The sequence below is a fragment of the Jaculus jaculus genome, chromosome 16 (genome assembly GCF_020740685.1).
Source record: "Jaculus jaculus isolate mJacJac1 chromosome 16, mJacJac1.mat.Y.cur, whole genome shotgun sequence".
Classification (NCBI taxonomy): domain Eukaryota; kingdom Metazoa; phylum Chordata; class Mammalia; order Rodentia; family Dipodidae; genus Jaculus; species Jaculus jaculus.
In genome coordinates, this window is record NC_059117.1 from 35,865,612 (window position 1) to 35,887,240 (window position 21,629).

General features: G+C 40.3%; 1 protein-coding gene across 3 annotated transcripts in view; it reads left to right on the plus strand.

Moving 5' to 3' along the window:
• Window positions 1–484: 484 nt before the first annotated feature.
• Window positions 485–21,629, plus strand: part of Klhl7 (kelch like family member 7) — a 60,233-nt gene continuing 39,088 nt past the window's right edge. Inside the window, exons 1-7 of one of the 3 annotated variants that reach the window (XM_045135870.1) lie at window positions 486–793; window positions 1,180–1,342; window positions 14,322–14,424; window positions 15,811–15,904; window positions 16,125–16,249; window positions 19,597–19,772; window positions 20,485–20,659. In XM_045135870.1, coding sequence (XP_044991805.1) covers window positions 1,307–1,342; window positions 14,322–14,424; window positions 15,811–15,904; window positions 16,125–16,249; window positions 19,597–19,772; window positions 20,485–20,659 — 709 coding nt within the window. In that variant the 5' untranslated portion in view covers window positions 486–793; window positions 1,180–1,306. Of the gene's footprint in view, window positions 794–1,179; window positions 1,343–14,321; window positions 14,439–15,810; window positions 15,905–16,124; window positions 16,250–19,596; window positions 19,773–20,484; window positions 20,660–21,629 lie in introns of those variants that run through there. The other 2 variants (XM_004652818.2, XM_045135871.1) reach the window with 2 other exon arrangements.

Here is a 21,629-nt window from a genome sequence, read left to right on the forward strand (position 1 = left end):
GGCATGGCCGGTCCAGGAGACCTCCATGGGACTACGGGCTTGCTTCCTGGATCCAAAACCAGGTCTTTTTTTTTGCAGCTTGTGATTTTGTTTTTCCCTTAATCATTTTTGATAGCTATTTATTGACAGCGCCTGCAATATGCCAGACCGTGATAGTGCAGTGAAACAAAAACGCCGGCGCTCTTTCCAGTACGGGGGAGACATTTTAGCGTGTTCTACTGTACAGTCGGTCCAAAACAGACAGATAATCACGTATCCTAAGGCACGACAAAAATCGGTCTTTGGCAGAGGAAAAGAACGGCGCCTAGCAACACAGCCAACGAGCCGCCAAGGCCGGCGCGACGGGGCGGGAGCGACGCACGGCGATGACGTGGACGCCCCGCCCCCGCCCGGGCCCCGCCCCCTCGGGCTAAGTACGCAGGCTCGGCGGCCTGGCTGGCGCTCGCTAGGGACGCTCGCCGAGCGGCCTCCGTGTGGTGCTCACGGCTCCTGAGGGAGGGAGAGACGAACCGACGGACGGACGGAGGCGGGGATCTGTTGGTCCCGCGCCGGCATCTCGGAAGCCGGGGGCCACGCTCCCCGGTCGGAGGTCTCTGCTAAACAAGAGCCCGGGGAGGGTGAACCCTCGCCGGGCGTGACGAGCCCGGTGCGCGAGGTGGCCCGCAGGAGGATGGCCGCCCCTGGGGTGGAAAAAAGCAGTAGTAAGAAGAAGACCGAGAAGAAACTTGCTGCTCGAGAAGAAGCGAAGCTGCTGGCGGGTTTCATGGGCGTCATGAACAACATGAGGAAACAGGTACCGCCTCTGTGGGAGTGACGGGCGGGCGGGGGGCCGGGCCGGAACCCGCGCCCGGGGCACCGCGACCCGCGTTCCTTCCCGCCCTCGCCGCCGTCCCGGCTCCGCACGCCCCGCGCCCGCTCCTCGCCCCGCGTGCCGTCTCTCGTGCCCGCGGCTGGCTGGCTGGCTTTGGGCGGCCGGGGTGGGTTGTGTAACTACATCCTGCCTTCAGTCGTCTCTTTGTGAGGCGGGGAGCCGTCCATTGGCCAGCCGTGGGGAAGGTGCCGGGAGAGCTGGTGCGGAGAAGCCCCATTGGCCTAGCCCACACCGCAGCCCCCTTGGCCTGAAATCAGCTTCGCTTTAACTTATATAAGGATCCCCGCCCCGCCGCCCGTCCTACCCAGGTGGAACCCATTGGAGACAAATCCTCCTGGTACGACTTAATTTAGAGCCGAAAGTCAGCGGTAAAGACCGTTTTCTGAGGACACCCTGTAATTAAAGAGGACATCTTTGTTCTGTCTTTGATGCGTGATGCATTCATGCAGTTATGCAGCATGTCGCCAAAAGGTGGGTTATGAAAAGAACATCTTAACGCTGGGGAAAGGTAGATAGGTTTGATTGATGGATGGATGGATTCTAAATAAATATCTAACAAACATACCAGCAAGCATAGAGAAAGTAGCTAAGGTGTTTTTTTTTTTTCTTTTACTTTTCATTTATTTTAAGTTCTGTGAGCTTTATTTAGAAGGTATCCATGCAAGGAGATTGTAGGGATGTTGCGGTTTTCTTGACCATGATCTTGATTTTCAAGAGGGCCAAGCGGGATAAGAGCATGAGTAACTGAAAAACCTAATTTGCTTATCTGCTGATTTACCTAAATGGACTACTAGAGAGCAATTTAAGATTTTTTTTAAATGAAAATACTAACTCCTGGTTTCTTTAAGCAGACATTAGCTGCCGCAGGCTCGTCTTTGTTCACCAGCTGCTGACGCAGTGCACTGGTGCAGTAGATATCCATGTCCCTGAATGCTTAAAGCTTCCCTTGTCTTTGTACTGAAGTGGCTTCGAATGACTAAATGGCTTATTTTATATTTATGTTATGAAATGTCAAAATCTTTCCTGGCTTTTGTGCTGAATAGCTGAAGTCCCTATGTTACTATCATATATATCTTTTTAATATGACTGTCCTTTCATGTAACCTTTCTTTTTGGTTTGAGTTTGGTTTTTTTCGAGGTAGGGTCCCCCTCTAGTCCAAGCTGACCAGGAATTCACTATATAGTCTCAGGCTGGCCTTGAACTCACAGTGATCCTCCTACCTCTGCCTCTCAAGTCCTGAGATTAAAGGTGTACACCACCACACCCAGCCATGGGTCGGCATGTAATGTATGTACTATAGTTGGATGCGGTTCACTGATACCCTCCCATTCCTAAACTTGTTTTCATCTGCAGACTGCAGCTTTGGAAAACATTGCCTCATTTCTTAGAATGCAGTAAGGTTGCAGCATCAGCTGTTTACTTGAGGAGGGTGGGTTTGTCCAAGACTATGTTTAGCCCTTTGGGTTTAAAAATTGATTAACATTGACTTCTTGGATTTAGCTTTAGACTGTTGTGACATGTTTACTGTTAAAATGAAAATGCAGCTACTAAATCATAGTTGCAGAAAAATCAAGATTCTGCTACTAAGGAGGAAGAGGAAAATGGATACTTTATGAGTCATCAAGGATCTCTGTCACAATGGTTAATTTACCTTAAACTGTTTTCTTTTTCCTTATTTTAAAATATATTTTATTTATTTATGAGAGAATGGGCACACCAGAGCCTCCAGCTCTGGTTTGTTTGTTTTTTTTTTTTCTTTTATCATTGACTTGGATATGTTTTAGGCTTTTATGAGCTTCTTGGGTTCCTACATATAGATGTAGGAATGCATAGTTTCACTTTCCATTTGATTGATATGAGAGAGAATGGGGCATGCCAGGGCCTCCAGCCACCACAAATGAACTCCACACACATGGGCCACTTTGTACATCTGGTGTTTATGTGGGTACTGGGGAATAAAACTCAGGTCCTTAAAGCATTGCAGGTAAGCACCTTAACAGCTCAGCCATCTCTCCAGCCCACATAGCATTGTTTTGTTTGGAATAAGAACTCAGGAATGATTTCACCAAGAATGACTGACAAGGGCAATTGTTGGGAATTGGCAGAGGCCAAAGCTGGTCTGGGCCAGAGGAGAGATATTTGAATGAGGACCAATTTTCTAAGTGTTCTTGTTCTTAGTTAAATATTTTGAATCCCCAAATTTCCATTCTGTTTTTGTTTCCTCTTATAATCTCATGGCATTATGTATGAAGATAATGAGTGCTTAGATGACAAGGGTCTTCTGCATACACCCAGAGATATTCTTTCAAGAATTTGAGAATCACCTAAAATTAGTATGCCTCGGTTCCAGTCCCTGTTCTGCCATTAATTTACTTTGTGGTAACATGACTTAAGTCATTTTATTTTTGTGTAGCTGTATCAGTCCATTATCTGTTGCTAAGAAAAACTATCTGAGAATGGACAATTATAAAAATTTATGGACAACTCTGGAGGTCCAAGACATGACTTCTGATAAGGACCACATACTGTAGCATAACCAGAAAGGAATTAGCTTGGTGCAGAAGAGAAGTATGTGTCTGTGAGAGAACAATTGACACTGAGGGAAAGTGACTGGCGTACTTTATAGTGATAACCTACTTTCATGATTATTAAGTCACTTGTGGAAACTACATTAATTTTTTTCATGAAAGTGGAGCCCTCATGACCTAATTACCTCTAAAGGGCTCTACTTTGGGGCCAAATTTAATTTGCAAGTGTACATGAGTTTCAACATTCATTTTAGTAAGGACAAATCAAAGCAGTAGTAAAATAGCCAATTATGTACATAAAACAGAAGGAAGTTCTGCAGAGCCAGCAACTTTATCTTCTTATGAAGATTTTTCCTGCATGTTTTTGCTTTGGTTTTCTTTTAGACTTTTGTTATTATTTTAATTTGTGTGTGTGCATGTGGAAGTCAGAGGACAGCTTTAAGGTGTCTACAACATACCTTCTTTGAGACAACATTAAGAGCTGGTGTAAAGGATCCACCAGACTAAGTGAATGAATGTCAGACTACACCTCACTGTGGATTCTTTTGACTTCAACCTCCTATTGTTTGCCAAGTTGGGATCACAGATTTATGCTCCACTTTGCACTTGGCTTTACATGGGTGCTGGGGAGTTGAGCCCTGACCAATAGGCTTTACAGTTTAGGGCCTTTAACTGTGAAGCCGTCTTCCCAGCCCCTAGACTTTTATTAGTGAAGTAAACTTTCTAGTGAAGTATAAAATACAAGAGGCACAAATTGACATGAAGCTTAATCACAAAGTGAACACACTACCAACAATAAGAATAGAGCATGGCTAGTTCAAAAGAAATCCCTCATAACCTCTTCCCTATGCTAACCACTTCTCTTTTATTATAGGTTCTTTTTTTGTGGGTGGAAAAGAGGGGCATATGTATGCTGATATGCATATGAAGTCAGAATCAGGTGTCTTCTCAATCATTCTCCTTTGTTTTTAAGCAGGGCCTCTCATTGGACCTGGAGTTTACCGATTCAGCTAGATTAGCTAGCCAGTGTACTTGACTCCACCCCAGTGCTGAGATTAGAGATGTGCACCATCACACCCAGCTTTTACATGGGTTCTGGGACCCCGGCCTCAAGTCTACAGTTGCATAACAGACAAACTGTGCCATCTTCCTAGTCTCTGGGTTCATTTTTATGAATAAAATACGTGGAAGTATGCAACATATACTCTTGTGTTTTCTTGTTCTTTCTTTTTTTCTTTTAAACATTACTAGGGATCATACTTAAAGCCTTGCACATGCTAGGCAAGAGCTCTACCACTGAGCTACATCTGCCCCCCACCCTATGCTTCAGACTCTTAAAACCAACATTAGGATATTCATAAGTGTTTTTGGGTATAATACTAGTTCATCCTTAGAGTATGCAGTATTTCATTGTATGAATACACCATGATTTATCCATTTTATCATGGGATTTAAGTTATAGCCCCTTTGGCACTATGAAGAATAGTACTGCCGGGCTGGAGAGATGGATTAGCGGTTAAGCGCTTGCCTGTGAAGCCTAAGGATCCTGGTTCAAGGCTTGATTCCCCAGGACCTATGTTAGCCAGATGCACAAGGGGGCACACATGTCTGGAGTTTGCAGTGACTGGAAGCCCTGGCGTGCCCATCCCCTCCCTCCCTCCCCCTCTCTCTCTCTCCCTCCCTCCCTCCCCCTGCCTCTTTCTCTGTCACTCTCCAATAAATAAAATTAAAAAATGAACAAAAAAATTTTTTTAAAAAGAATAGTACTGCTTTGAATGGTTTTTTTACATTTTGTATATGTCATTTTGGTTGTGTGTGTGTGTTTGCATTTGTTAGGAAATACTTAGCAGGGGAGTTTTTTGAGTCATTAATATGGCATTATGCAGTCCAGTTTGCATTGCTGGTAGAAATCACCCAACTAAGAGCAGCTTATGGGGGAAAAAGTAGTTTATTTTGGCTTACAGGCTGAAGGGGGAAACTCCATGATGACAGGGAAAATGATGGCATGAGCAGAGGGTAGACATCAACCCCTGGCCGACATAGCAAAAGGAGAGTGTGCCAAACACTGGCATGGGGAAACTGGCTATAACACACATAAGCCCGTCCCCAACAACACACTCCCTATAGGAGGCATTAATTCCCAATTGCCATCAGCTGTGGAACCTAACTTGCAGAACACCTAAGTTTATGGGGGACACCTGAATCAAACCACCACATCTACCCCTGGTCCCCCCCAAACTAATAACTATACATGATATAAAATGAAATGTATTCATCCAACTTTAAAATTTCCCATAGTTTGTTTTTGCCAATTCCATTGATGTTCAAACAGTCCCCTAGTCCAAGATCTTTTAACTGAGCCATAATACCAACCCCACCCCCAAAAAAACCATAATGGCACAGAATAAACATTCACACTGCAAAAGATGACATTGGGCATAGCAAAGAAATACTCAAGCAATGCACGATGTAAACAGGGCAAATACCAAACTGTAGCTCCAAGTCCAACAACTCTAGTTAGTGACAAGTCTCCCAATCCAATAACACTAACCAGCAGCAAGTCTCTGGACTTCCAATTCCGCCCCTCCATCTAGGCTACTCACAATCCTGGAAAACTCCATTGGGGCCAGCAGCTCCACAATGGCAGGGGAAAACGATGGCATGAGTAGAGGGTGGACATCACCCCCTGGGCAATATAAAGTGGACAATAGCAACAGGAGAGTGGGGAAACTGGCTATAACACCCATAAGCCCACCTCCAACAAGACACTCCCTCCAGGAGGCATTAATTCCCAAATCTCCATCACCTGGGGACCTACCCCCCAGAACACCTAAGTTTATGGGGGACACCTCAATCAAACCACCAGAACCGCATTCACTTTTTTTCAAGTTTGTTTATTTATTTGCAAGCAGAGAGAGAATGGGCATGCCAGGGCCTCCAGTCACTGCAAACAGACTGTACATGCATGCACCATTTTGTGCTTCTGGCTTTATGGGTAGTAGGGAATTGAACCCAGGTTGAGCTATCTCTCCAGCCCACTTTTTTTTAATGTGCATTTCTTTAATTTTTGAAAAGACACGCAGGAGAAGTCATGTGTTTTACATAGGAACACACACATTAACAAGGCATTTTATAGTTTTCCAAAGTTCTATTATATCAGTCCAAAATTTATAAATTAAATACATCAGAACTTTTTAAGTTAAAGTGAAGTCCCTGAAACTACTGGATATGCTAGACTTTTTCCAAATTCAAATGAGCAGGGTATGATTTATTAAATACAGTTTACTATTAGCTTCATTGCCTATAATTCTGTAAGATGCAACTTTAAGGATACACCTCTTAAAAAACAGATCAAAATTTTCCATACATATAGCTCTACCTGATATATTACAGTGCAACACTATTCATAATTATAGAAATACTATAGAACCCAAGAGCATGGGGTAATAAGCAAAAGAAGTACAATCCTGAGCCATCTGAACATGATTTGATGAATCCTTTAGTGTGAGCTAGACGTGAGGGAAGGATGATGGTGAATTTCTGACTCCCACTCACACTTCCATTTCCTTTTCCTGCTTCTGTCTCATCCCCAAAACATTCACTCTTGCCCCTTCCCCAAAGAAAAGCTCAGGCACTGCCTCCAAGAGAACCCCCCACCTGCCTTTATTATGTACAGATGTGTGGGCTGCAGAGATGGCTTAGTGGTTAAGGTGCTTGCCTACAAAGCCAGAGGATCTCAGTTTGATTCCCCAGTACCCACATAAGCCAGATGCACAAGGTGGCACATGCATCTGGAATTCGTTTGCAGTGGCCGGAAGCCTGGGAATGCCCATTCTCTCTCTTTCTCTCTCACTCACTCTGCCTCTTTCCCTCTCTCAAACAAATAAAAATAAATATTAAAAACAATGTACAGATGTGGGGCTGGGGCTGCTCAGTGGTTGAGCACCTAGCCCTGGGCTCACTCCTTAGCACTGTAAGAAAAAAAAAAAAAACAAAAAAAACCCTACAGACCTCTTCACAAGCCAGCAACTTGAACTTTCCTTGAAAGATTTCTCTGAGAGCACAAAGTAAAGGAGCTTGAACCCACATGATGAGGTGATGCCACCCGTGGCAGAGCCAAGATGAGGTAATTGCTAGAGTTCTAGAAACCAGGGACAAATTCCACATAGGTTGACTGCTAGCCAGGTGCCTGGCCTTGGCCAAACTTCTGTTCTCCTCCTTGGATGAGAAGTCACTTTCCTTATCAGCAAATGAGGGTGGGCCCCTGACCCCTGCTTCCCGAAGTTTGGAGACGAATGCTGGGCAGTGACAGCAGGGGGAGGACAGCTCTCATGTAAATGGGACTGCTGGATCTCCACGACCTCGCAGCATCTGACACTACCTACACTAGACCCTCATAATAGGAGGAAAAGATGACGACCTCAGAATAAAAGAGAGACTGATTGAGAGGGGTATGATGGACAGTGGAGTTGCAAAGGGGAAAGTGGGGGGAGGGAGGGAATTACCATGGGTTATTGTCTACAATTATGGAAGTTGTCAATTAAAAAAAAGTTAAAATAAATAAATTAATTAATTAAAAAAAAAAGATTTCACATCTTCATTATCCATTCATCAGTTAATGGCTATCTAGGCTGCTTCCATTTCCTACCTGTTGTGACTAGAGCAGCAATAAATATTGATGAGCAAATATCTCTATAGTAATGAGTAGAGTCCTTAGGGTATATACCAAGGAGTGGTATAGCTAGATATATGATAAATCTATTTTTAGCTGTCTCAGGAATCTCCACACTGATTTCGACAATGGCCTTGGTAGTTTACATTCCTACCAGCAATGGAGAAAGGTTCTTTGCTTACACCCTGGGCCGCATGTATTTTTACTTGGTTTCTTGGTGATAGCCATCTTGACAGGAATGAGATGGAATCTGTGATTTTAATTTGCATTTTCCTGATGGCTATGGATCTAAAACATATTTTTTGAATGTTTATTGGCCATTTATATTTGTTCTTTTGAGCCCTCTCTATTCAGTTCTATAGCCCATGTTTTGATTGGTTTGTTTAGTTTATTATTTAGCTTTTTGAGTTTTTGTATATCCTAGATATTAATCCTCTGACAGCTGGCAAGGATTTTTCCCATTCTGTAGGCTGTGTCTTTGCTCTATTCACAGTGTCCTTTGCTGTATAAGTGCTTTTTAAAATTTTATTTATTTGAGAAAGAGGGAGGGAAAGGGGCAGATAGAGAGAATGGGTACACCATGGCCTCTAGCCACTGCAAATGAACTCCAGATGCATGTGTCACCATGTGCATCTGGCTTGCCTGGGTTCTAGGGAATTGAACCTGGGTCCTTGGGCTTCACAGGCAAGTGCCATAACTGCTAAGCTATCTTTTCAGCCCCTGCAAGCACTTTAAAAAAAATTCATGAGGTCCCAAGGGTTGATTAGTGACCTCTCTTCCTGAGCAACTGGGGTTCTATTCAGAAAGTCCTTGCCCATGTCTGTATGTTGAAGTGTTTCCCCTACTTTTCCCTCTAGTAGTTTCAGATCTGGTGTTAAGGTCTTTGATTCCATGTCAAGATGATTCTTGCACTTGGAGAGAGATAACAGATCTATTTTCATCCTTTGACATATAAATATTCTACTTTCCCAGCTCCATTTGTTAAGTAGCTGTCTTTTCTTCACTAAATATTTTTGGCATGTCAAAAATCACATGGCTGTAGCTGCCTGGGATTACATCTGGGTCCTTTATTCTGTTCACATTTTCCTTCTTTCTTTCTTTTTAAAATGTATATTTATTCATTTGCAAGGAGAGAGAGAAAGGGGAGGAGGGAGGAGGGAAGACGGACACTCCAGGGCCTCTAGCTGCTACAAACAAATTCCAGACACATGTGCCACATTGCGCATCTGGCTTTTACATGGGTACTGGTGAATTAAACCCAGATCACTAGGCATTGCAAGCAAGCACCTTACTGCTAAGCCATCTCCCCAGGCTCTGTTCACCACATTTTCAAAATGGATTCTCTATCATATACCAAATCTCCACTAAATGAAAATCTCTCACGTTTTTTAGTTGTTGTTGTTGTTGTTGTTGTTGTTGTTATTCATTTGCAAGCACAGGCAGAGAGAATGGGCATATCAGGGCATCTTGCCACTGCAAAGAAAAAAAAAAACTTGGTGCTTCTGACTTTACATGGGTCCCGGAGAATGGAACCCAGATGGTTAGGCTTTGTAAGCAAGCACCTTTAACCTCTGCACAGTCTCACCTGCCACAGTTTCTTCTTAATAATTATTTTGTTGTTGGTATAACTTTGCCTTTTGTCCTTTTGTTTGTGTTTCTTGCTTAGTTCTCACACACAGGTTATGAGTTGCATTTTCTTCTTTTTTAAGATTTTTTTTTAAAGGATAGGAAGGAGTGCTTTGTTTATTTTTATTTATGTGTTTGAGAGCAACAGACAGAGAAAGAGGCTGATAGATAGAGAATGGGCATGCCTGGGCCTCTAGCCACTGCAAACAAACTCAAGATGCATGTGCCACCTTGTGCATCTGGCTTACGTGGATCCTGGGAAACCGAGCCTCGAACTGGGTTCCTTAGGCAAGCACTTAACCATTAAACCATCTCTCCAGCCCATGAATTGCCTTTTCATATTTACCTTATTTATGTTTGGCCGTCTTACAGACTTCATGTAATTCTACAAGTAGAAGTTGATTTGTCTTAAAATTTCCAAAAAAAAAAAAAATTTCCAAAACAATGTTGAATTATTCTAATGATATATATACCTTGTCTCAAATTTAATTGAGAACACCTCTCCTGTTTTAACTATGTGTGTTGCCTGCTATTGCCTTCTTATGAATGATCTTCAGTATATAGACACTTTCATTTATTAACCTCAGGAAATGGCTTTTATTTTATTTGTTATTTTTTAGTTTTTTAAGGTAGGGTCTCACTCTAGTCCAGGCTGACCTGGAATTCACTATGTAGTCTCAGAATGTTCTCGAACTCACAGCTGTCTTCTACCTCTGCCTCCCAAGTGCTGGGATTAAAGCTGTGCGCCACCATGCCCAGCTGGCTTTTAAATTTTTTCACATGACCTTTCAGCACCATTTGAAATTTTTCTACATAGGTTTTCTCTCTTAACCTATTTATGTGACTGATTATATTGGTAGAATAAATGTTATTGGTTTCTTCCTGCCTTTCTAACATTTTATTAAAATGTTCTGGATTCAGTTAGTAAACATGTGACAGATGTGTCAAGTTCCTAAGGACAAAAAAATTGTGCTAAAAATGTGACCCAAATAGCAGTGGCTATTTTAACAGGCAGCTAAAGAAGAGAGAAGACAGCAAGGACAATAACATGGCATAAGATAGTATTTGTGGGGAGAAATATGTTATAATAAATATGAAAGATTAAGCTAAGCACTACCAAGAATAATCTTAGAACTTTAATCGCTGTTTTAGATTGTCTTCTACTATGGTATAACAGAATACAGGATATTTTTTATAAACAATAGAAATTTATTGAGTTCATGAAGCTTGAAGCCAGCATTTGGCAAGAACCTTTGTGTTATCCCATAGCGGAAGACAGAGGGCAAGGTGCATCTATACAAGTCAGAGGAAATCTGGGCAGACTCATCATTCTATCCAGGGTTACACTTCCACAATGACTAATTCACTCCTGTAGTGATACCTTTTATCTACTCTTGAAGGGAGATCTCTCATGATCTAACCATCTCTTACAGGTCCTGCCCTTTTTTTCTTTTTTATTGGAGCCGTGTGATTTTTATTTTTATTCGTGTGGTATATGCCACATATGTGCAGATGTGTGTCCCATATGTAAATGAGCAGAGGTCAGAGGAAGACACACAGTGTCTTCTATTGCTTTTCTGCCTTATATTGTGTAGGGGTTTTTTTTTTGGTTTTTGTTTGTTTGTTTGTTTTTGGGTTTTCGAGGTAGGGTCTCACTCTAGCCCAGGTTGACCTGGAATTCACTATGGAGTCCCAGGGTGGCCTCCAACTCATGGTGATCCTCCTACCTCTGCTTCCTGAGTGCTGGGATTAAAGGCGTGTGCCACCACACCCCGCCTGCCTTATATCCTTGAGACAGAGTCTCTCATTGAACTTGGAACTCCTCATTTATCATTTGACTAGCTGACCAGGGATCCTCAGCTATCCTCCTGTCTCTGCCCCCTCCTCCAGTGTTGGGGTTACAAGCATATGCTGCCTTGTGGAAATTGAACCCAAGTCCTCATGTGTGCATTGTAAGTCTTCTTAACTCACAGAGGTGTCTCTCCAGCCCTGGATCCCACCTCTTAATAGCAAATACAAGAGCAATTAGATTTCAACCTGAGATATGGAAGGAACATTCAAACCATAGCAGTTGCACAAAATCTATACTGTTGATGAAAGATTAAAGACTCAAAAGCTGACAGCAATAGACACAGATACAACAAATACAGGAGGATGTGAACAGAAGAATCACATGGTTTTTTTTCCCCCTTAAGTTTAACCACTGACTATGTATTGTAGAGATGTTAGTGGGTTTTGTTGTTTTTAGTTTCTTATTCTTCAGTACCCTAGGACTTGTTACCTTTCATATTGTTTAACCTGGGTCTCTATCTCTTTGCACTGTCTGTGGACATACTTCTTCCTATGCAGGTAGTAGCAAGGTAAACCCTTGCTATCTCATTTCTTGCATACATGTACCATTTGGATTTTCATGACTCCTCCTCCTCCATCCTCATGTGTCCATCGTTGATGTACAACTGCACATTATCTTAGTCTCACCTACCAGACAAAGATCTGCATTTCTCCCCCTTTAGTAAGTTCATTTCACCCACAAGCCTTATATGTTGGAGTAAATGTTTTTACTACATTTTGGCTTAGCTCTGTATTTTGTGGAAAATCCCATTAGTAGCTAGTGATTAATCTCTGTGAGTCTTTTTTAAATAAATTACCAAATAAGCTATAAAAGTGAAATTTTCCTCAACTTTTAACCTGATATTTGGGGCTTGTTTCCTTTCCTTTTCCAAACATTAACACCTTACTTGGATTTTATTCACAAAATAAAGTAGCAAATGGCAAGTTCTCAAAAAACTGTATTAGTAAAATACTAATAAGGTAACACTCGCTGTTTAGTAAAATACTTAAAATTTGAAAAAGCCGTATAAGCTAAGCTACTAAACCATTACCCAGATATGTAATATAGGATTTTCTTTTTTAAATTATTTACAAGCAGAGAAGGGGAAGTGGGTGTAAGCATGCCAGGGCTTCATGCCACTACCAATGAATTTCAGATCATGGTTTTATATTGAACCTCGTCTGGCAAGCTTTGCAAGCAAACACCTTTAACTGCTGAACCATTTCCCTTGACCTGTAACAGGATATTCTTTTCACTCTAAATATGTTACTTGCCTCATATTCCCTGTGCTTAGGAGAGACCTTAACATATTGTAGGCACAAAATGTTCTGTGAGCCTTAACTAAATATATTATAGCTTTAGCTTTATCTTCATTAAGAAAGTTTTATTTGGGACTGGATAGATAGCTTAGTGGTTAAGGAACTTGCCTGCAATGCCAAAAGACCCAAGTTCAATTCCCCGGGACCCATGTAAGCCAGATGCACAAGGTGGTGCATGCATCTGGAGTTCATTTGTAGTGGCTGGAGGCCCTGGCACGCCCATTCTTTCCCTTTCTCTCCCCCCCACCCCCAGCCTGTTTTTCTCTGTCAAATAAATAAATAATTTTTTTTTTAAAAGAATGTTTTATTTGGCACCTTGAGACTAATAGTGAATTTCAGGTCAGCCTGAGCTAGAGCAAAACCTTACCTTGAGAGGTGTGGGAAGAGTGTTTTATTTGGTCTGGAGAGATGGATCAATTAAAGGCACTTGCTTGCAAAGCTTGATGGCCCAGGTTTGATTGATTCCCCAGTACTCACATAAAGCCAGATGCACAAAGTAGTGCATGTGTCTAGAGTTAGTTTGCAGTGGCAAGAGGCCCTGGTATGTTCATACACTCATATTCCCTCCCTTCCTCTTTCTGTCTCTCTCAAATAAAGAATATTTTATTGACCAAAATAGCATTTACTTTTTCTTAAGATTCATATCATTCTATAAGATCTGTAACACTTTTGGTTGTTAACTATAGACCTGCCTTCTTTCTTTAGCCTAGAGTGACCTTAGCCTGCTTTGGCCTTAGTCAGAACCTACAATTTAAAACTGGCAGCTATCCAACTTCTATCAGAAGTGTGTTTAACAGAAATTATTTAAGGAAAAAAATTGCTGAAGGAATATTTAATTCATCCATTCTGTGCATTCTTCATCTTGTCTCATTCAAGCTGGAGCTATGATGGCTATTTTCTTGGGAAATGTATATGCTCTGGATTTTCATCAAGGATAAATAGTTTGAAAAAAATCATAAAAACAGATTGTGATGCTTGAAAAATTGTCAGGGGCTACTATTAGGTTATTTAATTTTCTCCAGCAAAGCTCACAATAAAGACCTTAAAATTAGGGGGAAAGTTTTGATTTCCTTGAAAGAATAATGGACTTTTTTCTTTTTTGTGGGGGGAGATTATTTAGGATAAGATAGAATCTTCCTTTATGGCATAAGATGGCCTCAAGATTGCCATGCAACTTTCTTAGTTCTCGCTCCCTCTACCTGAAGAGCTGGGATTACAGATGTGTGCTAGCATGCTCAATTGAGTAGGTTTGTTGTTTCTAATTGTGAGGAATTTGGTTTTCTCCTGACTACTGGGAAATGTACCAAATTTTAGATAGGAAATAAATGTAAAATATTTAGTAAGCACTTTTTTGACATATATGCATATATATGTATGTATAACATACACTTACATATATGTGTGTGTGTATGTATACTATACATAAGCTAGAACTAGTAAGCCCTTTTTAATTTTACACAAATTCTTTGATTAGAAAACACTGTGCGATGTCATCCTCATGGTCCAGGAAAGAAAAATACCTGCTCATCGCGTTGTCCTTGCTGCAGCCAGTCATTTTTTTAACTTAATGTTCACAAGTGAGTATCTTAAGGTAAAACCTGCTATTATTTTTTTTCTATGAGTATTGGGTAGAAACTAAATAAAAATGTCATATATTTTTTGAAAGCAAAGAGGGACTAGGGAAATTGCTCAATGGATCAAGTACTTTTGACTTAAGCTTCTGTACCTGAGTTTGATCCTCAGACTCCATGTTTTAAAAACAAAAGCCTAAAGCTGTGGCTAGCTTTGAAGATAAGCTGGGAGGCAGAGATAAGAGAATTTCCTAGGCAGCAGATTAAGATCCAGAGAAACCTTGCCTCAAAGGAGATGAAACAGCAAGAAAAGAAGGAAGTTGTCCTCTCACCTCCACATGATTGGCTTGGTACATGCCTGCCTGCGCTCACACATACATACATACAAAAATAAATAAAGCAATAAATATTCAAATAACCCAGAAGATTAAAAAATGTCAGGTGATAACTGGATCAGAGAAAAAAAATGTTCTTTGTTCAGATCTAAGTACCTAATGTCTTTGATAGTGACAATACAGTTTCTACCTGAGGTAGAAAAACAGAAAAGTGAATAAAAATAAACATATATATCATGACATTATATGTAGCAATGTATGCTTCAAAAAGAAACAGAAGAAAAAAAATGAAATATAACAGTATAGATAGATAAAAGAAAGAGTCTGATTTGAGTTGGGACTCAGAGTCAAGTCTGGTTCTACTACTTAGTATTCTTTTATGATTTTGCTTTGTTTTCACTCAGCCCAGGAATCTGTAACTTACTGTGTAGTCTGCACCCCCTGGCTGACCTCAAACTCAAAGTAATCCTCCTACCTCAGCCTCCTGAGTGCTGGGGCAAAGGCATGCACCACCACACCCATAAATATTTTTATGTATTTATTTTAAGAGAAGATCTTATAACTTAGACCAGGCTGGCCTTGAACTTTCAGTGATCCCCCTGTCCCAGCCTGTTGAGTGCTGGGATTACAGATATGCAACACCACCTCTGGCTCTTATATTATTATTTTGTCTGGCTAAATAACATCTGGCTCAAATTTTCCCTTATATTCTATCTCTCTATGAGGATTTCTAGAAAAATGAGAACTTTGGTGCAATAGATGACTATATGGGTTTGTTTCAGCTGTATCAGAGGCATTTTGCTGATAACATTTTAAGAGTGTAACTTAATCACTATGAATTGGGAGAAAATTGAATCTAACTTTGTTGTTCACTGTATTTTAATAAAGTGCTTAAATTATTGTGCACTTCAAAAATGGCACATTAGTTTTTACTTAGTTTTTCTGTCCTGTTGTTTCTCCATATTTAACATAGTGTGGAATACTCCAGTTCCACAGTTACATTTACATTACAATATATTTATATTTACAATGCCCTTGATGTTTCCTCTCATTGCAGCTAACATGCTTGAATCGAAGTCCTTTGAAGTAGAACTCAAAGATGCTGAAGCTGACATTATTGAACAACTTGTGGAATTTGCTTACACTGCTAGGTGAGTTAAGAACCATCCTGCTTACACAAATCATGTTGGGATCTACCATAGTGAAGCATTGTTGTAAAAATGTGTGTGCTCCAGATTCTTCAGAACAAAAAACTAAATTTGGAGGCATATGAGAATCCTTTACAATACTAGGATACATTCTATAGTAATACTATTATTTAGGTGATAAAAAAATTACGTGAAATTAATGTTGACTTTAACTTATTTACAGAATTTCTGTGAATAGCAACAATGTTCAGTCTTTGTTGGATGCAGCAAATCAGTACCAGATTGAACCTGTGAAGAAAATGTGCGTTGATTTTTTGAAAGAACAAGTTGATGCTTCAAATTGTCTTGGTAAGATTCTTGGCTCATTTTGAAAATCCTTATTATATACTTTAATAAAGAAAAGGAGCTGAGCATGGTGGCGTATGCCTTTAATCCCAGCACTCGGGAGGCAGAGGTAGGAGGATCACTGTGAGTTCCAGGTCACCCTGAGACTACATAGTGAATTCCAGGTCAGCATGGGCTAGAGTGAAACCCTACCTCAAAAAAAAAAAAAAAAAAGAAGAAGAAAAAGGAAAGAAGCCTGGTGATAAGTATCCCCACTTAACTTTAAAGATATTGACCATTGAAGCCTTTTTTAGATAAAAATTTTAAGAGGAAACCCACTAGCCCAGACAGCATCAAGTTCAGTAAGTATTATATCACCATTTTCCAAAGTAGGCTTTTTAATGAGTTTTCATGTATCAGGGGCAGAATAAAGATACCATTATTAATAACAACATCATGAAAAATAGGAATGTTTCTTTATGTTCTTATGTTGTGCTGTCTGGTCACAAATAAGAAACATGCCATCATAGTCAACACTTGTTTGAAGTCATAGTTACTACCTGAAAAATCTGGGATTGGAGTTGGAGTTCAAGAAATCTAATACCTACCTACTATGCTGTGCTGTTTACTGATATTATCAAATATGCTGCTGTGCACTAAGAAATATAAAAATCCTAAAATATAAATTGAAGAGCTAATTGAAAAGCTGCTATAGCTCTTCATTTTGAAGCTATTATAAAGTAAGTAAATTGTGCTTGATGAGAGAAGCAGAGTCTACCAAGGGTTTCTTTAGAAGAAAAAATTGTGTGTGCATGTGTAGTGTGTGTGTAGAGTGTTTTTGTATATGCACATGTGTGTGCAAATGTTCATGCCCCAGGAGCATGTGTGTAGAGGCCAGAAGAGAAGGTTGCAATGCCCTCCTTTATCATTCATCATCCATGTATTTCCTTGAGATAAGAGTCTCTGAATCTGGAGCTGCAGACTTTAAGAGCCCCAGTCATTCTCTGATCTCTGCTTCCCTACAGGACTGGGATTATAGGCATGCTTGGCCATACCCAGTTGTTTATGTGGGTGCTGGAAAATTGAACTCAGATTGTCTTCAGGCCCTCTCATACCCTCATGCTTGCACAGCAAGTGCTCTTAACCTTTGAGCCATCTCCCCAGGCCTTTCAGGGTTTTCTAAATGATAAATTTTCACTGTAAGATGATCCCTATTGGCAGTAAATGAACATCCATCTTTGTAATAACATTTTCCTATCCTTGTTATAATTTAGAAGCTTTAGGGAAAAGGTAGGAGACTGGAGTTCTAGGACAGCAAGGAGGAAGAGAAGTGCAGTCGAGGAAATAGTGGCCTGGGGACTTAGTCAGTGTAAAGATACCTGACGAAGGAAAGGCAAGGTGTGTTCTGGTGACAGGAAGGTGAAGACTGGGGCAAACATTTTCTGCAGGTGTTTAAGTCTTGTTGGTCCCTTTTTTCCTAAGCTTCCTCCCTTTGTTCCTTCACACACAGCAAGCAAAAAGGAAATAATTTCAGTGAAGCATATAATCCAGGCAAAGGGGATAAAAATGAAATTAGTCTAGTGTTCAGGAAAGGAATTGCACTAGATGGAGAAGACAGACAGCTATGCAGGTGAACATACTGGTGGAAAATTTTTTTAACAGTCATGGATCAACATGGTGAAAAAAATCCCCATATTAGGAAATAAAAGATTGTCTCTTAACCCTGCCTATGCAACAGACACATTCTAGAATGAGATTCCATTTCTCTGTACTATAGTTTGTGATCCATTCACCAACAAGCTTTATGTTCCTAAGATTTAGTTATTTCTCCTTATAAAAATATTTTCACACAGTATATTTTAAAAAGGGAATTACTTTATTGAAGAGTTTAGAAAATGAGGACTTAAGTGTATTTCTTTAATTTCTTAGTACTCTGAATTTTCTAAACAAAAGTGGCTTTAAAAAAAGGTAGGGGAGGGCTGGAGAAATGGCTTAGTGGTTAAGGTGCATGCCTGTGAAGCCTAAGGACCAAGGTTTGATTCTCCAGGTTCCATGTAAGCCAGATGTACATGGTGGCACATGCATCTGGAGTTCTTTTGCAGTGGCTAGATATGGTGGCACAAATTGTATGAAACCTCGAGTGAGCTTGTAGCACAAGCAACGATTGAACTCAGGGCCTCATGCATGCTAGGTATACTCTGCCATGGAAAGGCATCCCCCATTATCATCATTTACAAAACATGCACCCCATAACATTTAAAGCTGGGGGGGGGGGACTTGTCAGCTGCCCTTGCGTATTGGGCACAAAAGCAGACTATGGTCTGGATTTGGCCCATGGATAGTACTTTGGTTTATTTTATGGAACATAAAAAACTCTTCTCTGAAGCAAAAAGCAAAATAACTAGGATAGGACTGGATGGGTAAAGTATAAGGTTCATATGAGTGAAATTGTGTACTTACATTAATTACTATAACAAAGCTGAATATCCTGAATAAGCTTACAGTGAAATAAATTTGATTTATCATGTTCTTAGTGGGACTTCTCCATGTTGCACATGTCAGATGTCCTCAGAGCAATCCAGAACTTCAGTGTAATACTAATAGAAATCATTTCATATTTTTTAGTACATGGTGGCACTTATTTTTAAATTTATTTCAAGGGAAAATATGAATCTAGCCAAGAAAAACTTGGGAAAACATTGACATTGTGTTTTGACTGTCAAACAAAATACAGTCTAATATTAGCACAAGAATGCACAGATTAAAAGCTGGGTGTGGTGGCACACGCCTTTAATCGCAGCACTCGGGAGGCAGAGGTAGGAGGATTGGCATGAGTTCGAGGCCACCCTGAGACTCCTTAGTGAATTCCAGGTCAGCCTGGGCTAGAATGAGACCCTACCTCAAAAAAAAAAAAAAAAAAAAAAAGAGTGCACAGATTAGAGACTGGAAAGATGAGTGAATGGCTAAATGTGCTTGCTTGCAAAGCCTTCTGGCCTGTATTCAGTTCCCAAGCCTCCCACATAAGCTAGATGCGAAAAGTGGCACAAGTGTCTAGTGTGGGTTTACCAGGGCAAAAGGCCTTAGCATGCTGTCTCCTGCACACATGCATGTGCATGCAAATAAGTAGAAATTTAGACAAATTATTGGAATAGGAAAGGATCAAAATTTATAAAATTCTGTTAAAATTTCCTCAGTCATGCTTCAACACCCCCTGGCCCCCATTTTTAAGGAAACAGCTTTGCTCCATAATCCAGGCTAAACCTTGAACTCAAGATCTGCCTCATCTTTTCAAGTGCTGGGTTTTTCTAAAAGTAATTTTCTGTCTCCCCCCTCCCTCCCCCTCCCCCGGCTCCTTTCCCTCCTATCTGTAGGTATAAGCGTGCTTGCAGAGTGTCTGGATTGTCCTGAATTGAAAGCAACAGCAGATGACTTTATCCATCAGCATTTTACTGAAGTTTATAAAACTGATGAATTTCTACAACTGGATGTCAAAAGGGTAACGCATCTTCTCAACCAGGATACTCTGACTGTGAGAGCAGAGGATCAGGTGATAATATTGCTTATTTTTCTTCATAACAATTTTTATTGAGTCCTTGTGTCCTATTATTGGATACATGGTGAGGAAAAGTCTCATTAGAAGAGAATTTGTTCTTTATAATAAATACAGTATTATAAGGAAAAAGCAGGCCTCAGATGCTACATGTGACATAGGAGACTTTGATGGTATGGCTAAGATAAGGATCTTAGGTTGAGAAGATTATTCAAGTGAATCTGACACAATCATAAAGGACATTAAATGTGAAATAGGGGTACAAAAAAAGTTGGGCAGCTATTGCTAGCTTTGAAGATAGAGGAGGGCCACAATACAGTATTATCAATTCACAATGTGGAAATATGTGATTGAAATAGTACTGATATTCTTATCTCCTGGGATGGAATCCTGGGAAACCTGTATTCCTGGCACTGAGCATACATTGGATCTATCACTGACAACAGACTTTTAATATAATAGATAAAAAGGCAACTGTTTGGTAAGACCATCCACCAATTGAACATCCTCTCCATTGGCCTACAAGTATGTGCTGTAAATTTTGAAGTAGTCAAGTGTTTTAGGATGAAATTAAATACCTGGGTAAAATTTTGAGAATAAGTGGTTGTCTTCTTAGGAGAGTCTTCCTCTTCAGTCTGAGAATAAATGTAGGAGATTGCAATTGTTGCTGCCATCTGGGAACTTTACTATGCTTGTTTTCCCCCCTTAGGTTTATGATGCTGCAGTCAGGTGGTTGAAATATGATGAACCCAATCGTCAGCCATTTATGGTTGACATACTGGCTAAAGTCAGGTTTCCTCTTATATCAAAGAATTTCTTAAGTAAAACAGTGCAAGCTGAACCACTTATTCAAGACAATCCTGAGTGCCTTAAGATGGTGATAAGTAAGTTGTTTTCATATCAATTATATCCTGGCCATTTCTCATGGGCTAAAAACCTATTCATATAGATCAGACTCATTAACTGGGGAGAAACATTCAAGACTTTGTTCTCCTAGATAATACTTTAGGGTTCTTAGTCCATAGAAATGATTTAGTCCTTATTTTATAGAAATTTACTTGACAGAAGGTAAAAATTGTTTTTCTAGGGTTTTTTTTTTTTTTCTTTTTTTGGTTTTTCTAGGTAGGGACTTGCTCTAGCCCAGGCTGACCTGGTATTCACTATGTAGTCTCAAGATTGCCTCGAACTGACAACCATCCTCCTATCTCTGCCTCCCAAGTGCTGGAATTAATGCTGTGCACCACCATGCCCAACTTGTTTTTCTAGTTTTGTATGCAGTAGTATCATGCACTTTGTTTCTAGTGTTTCCTTTTTTACTTAACTTACATAAATAGTGTCCTATCATCACTTCTTTTTTCTTAAGCATTAAAATTTTTTAAATTGATTTTCATGTGTGCTTTTGTATGTGTACACCCATGTGTATGAGCATGCCAGGGTGTCTTACCAAGTGCATCCAAGCTTTACTGGGGAATTTAACCCAGGCTTGCAGAGTTTGCAAACAAGCATCTTTAACCAATGAGCTGTCCCCCAACCCCAGACAGAATTTTTTGAAGGGGAAGGTGGGACTAGAGCTAATAACTGATGAATTTGTTCATTTGTTTTGACTTTCTCAACTTGCAAGCTAAATCGCAAGCTCCCAATGCCTTTGTGAAATGCCACTTAAGTTGTACAGTTAGTCTATTCTTTTATTTCTTGAAAACATCCCTCTCAGAGCATTCCTTCTGCTTATTCCATTGTGGGCTTCTTGCTCTCTAGGTCTGAAGTAGTACAGTTATCTTGGAGCTTCCCTTCACCATCTATTCTCTTCTGGCTCTCATGTTTCCCTCCTTTTGTTTTTGTTTGTTTGTTTGTATG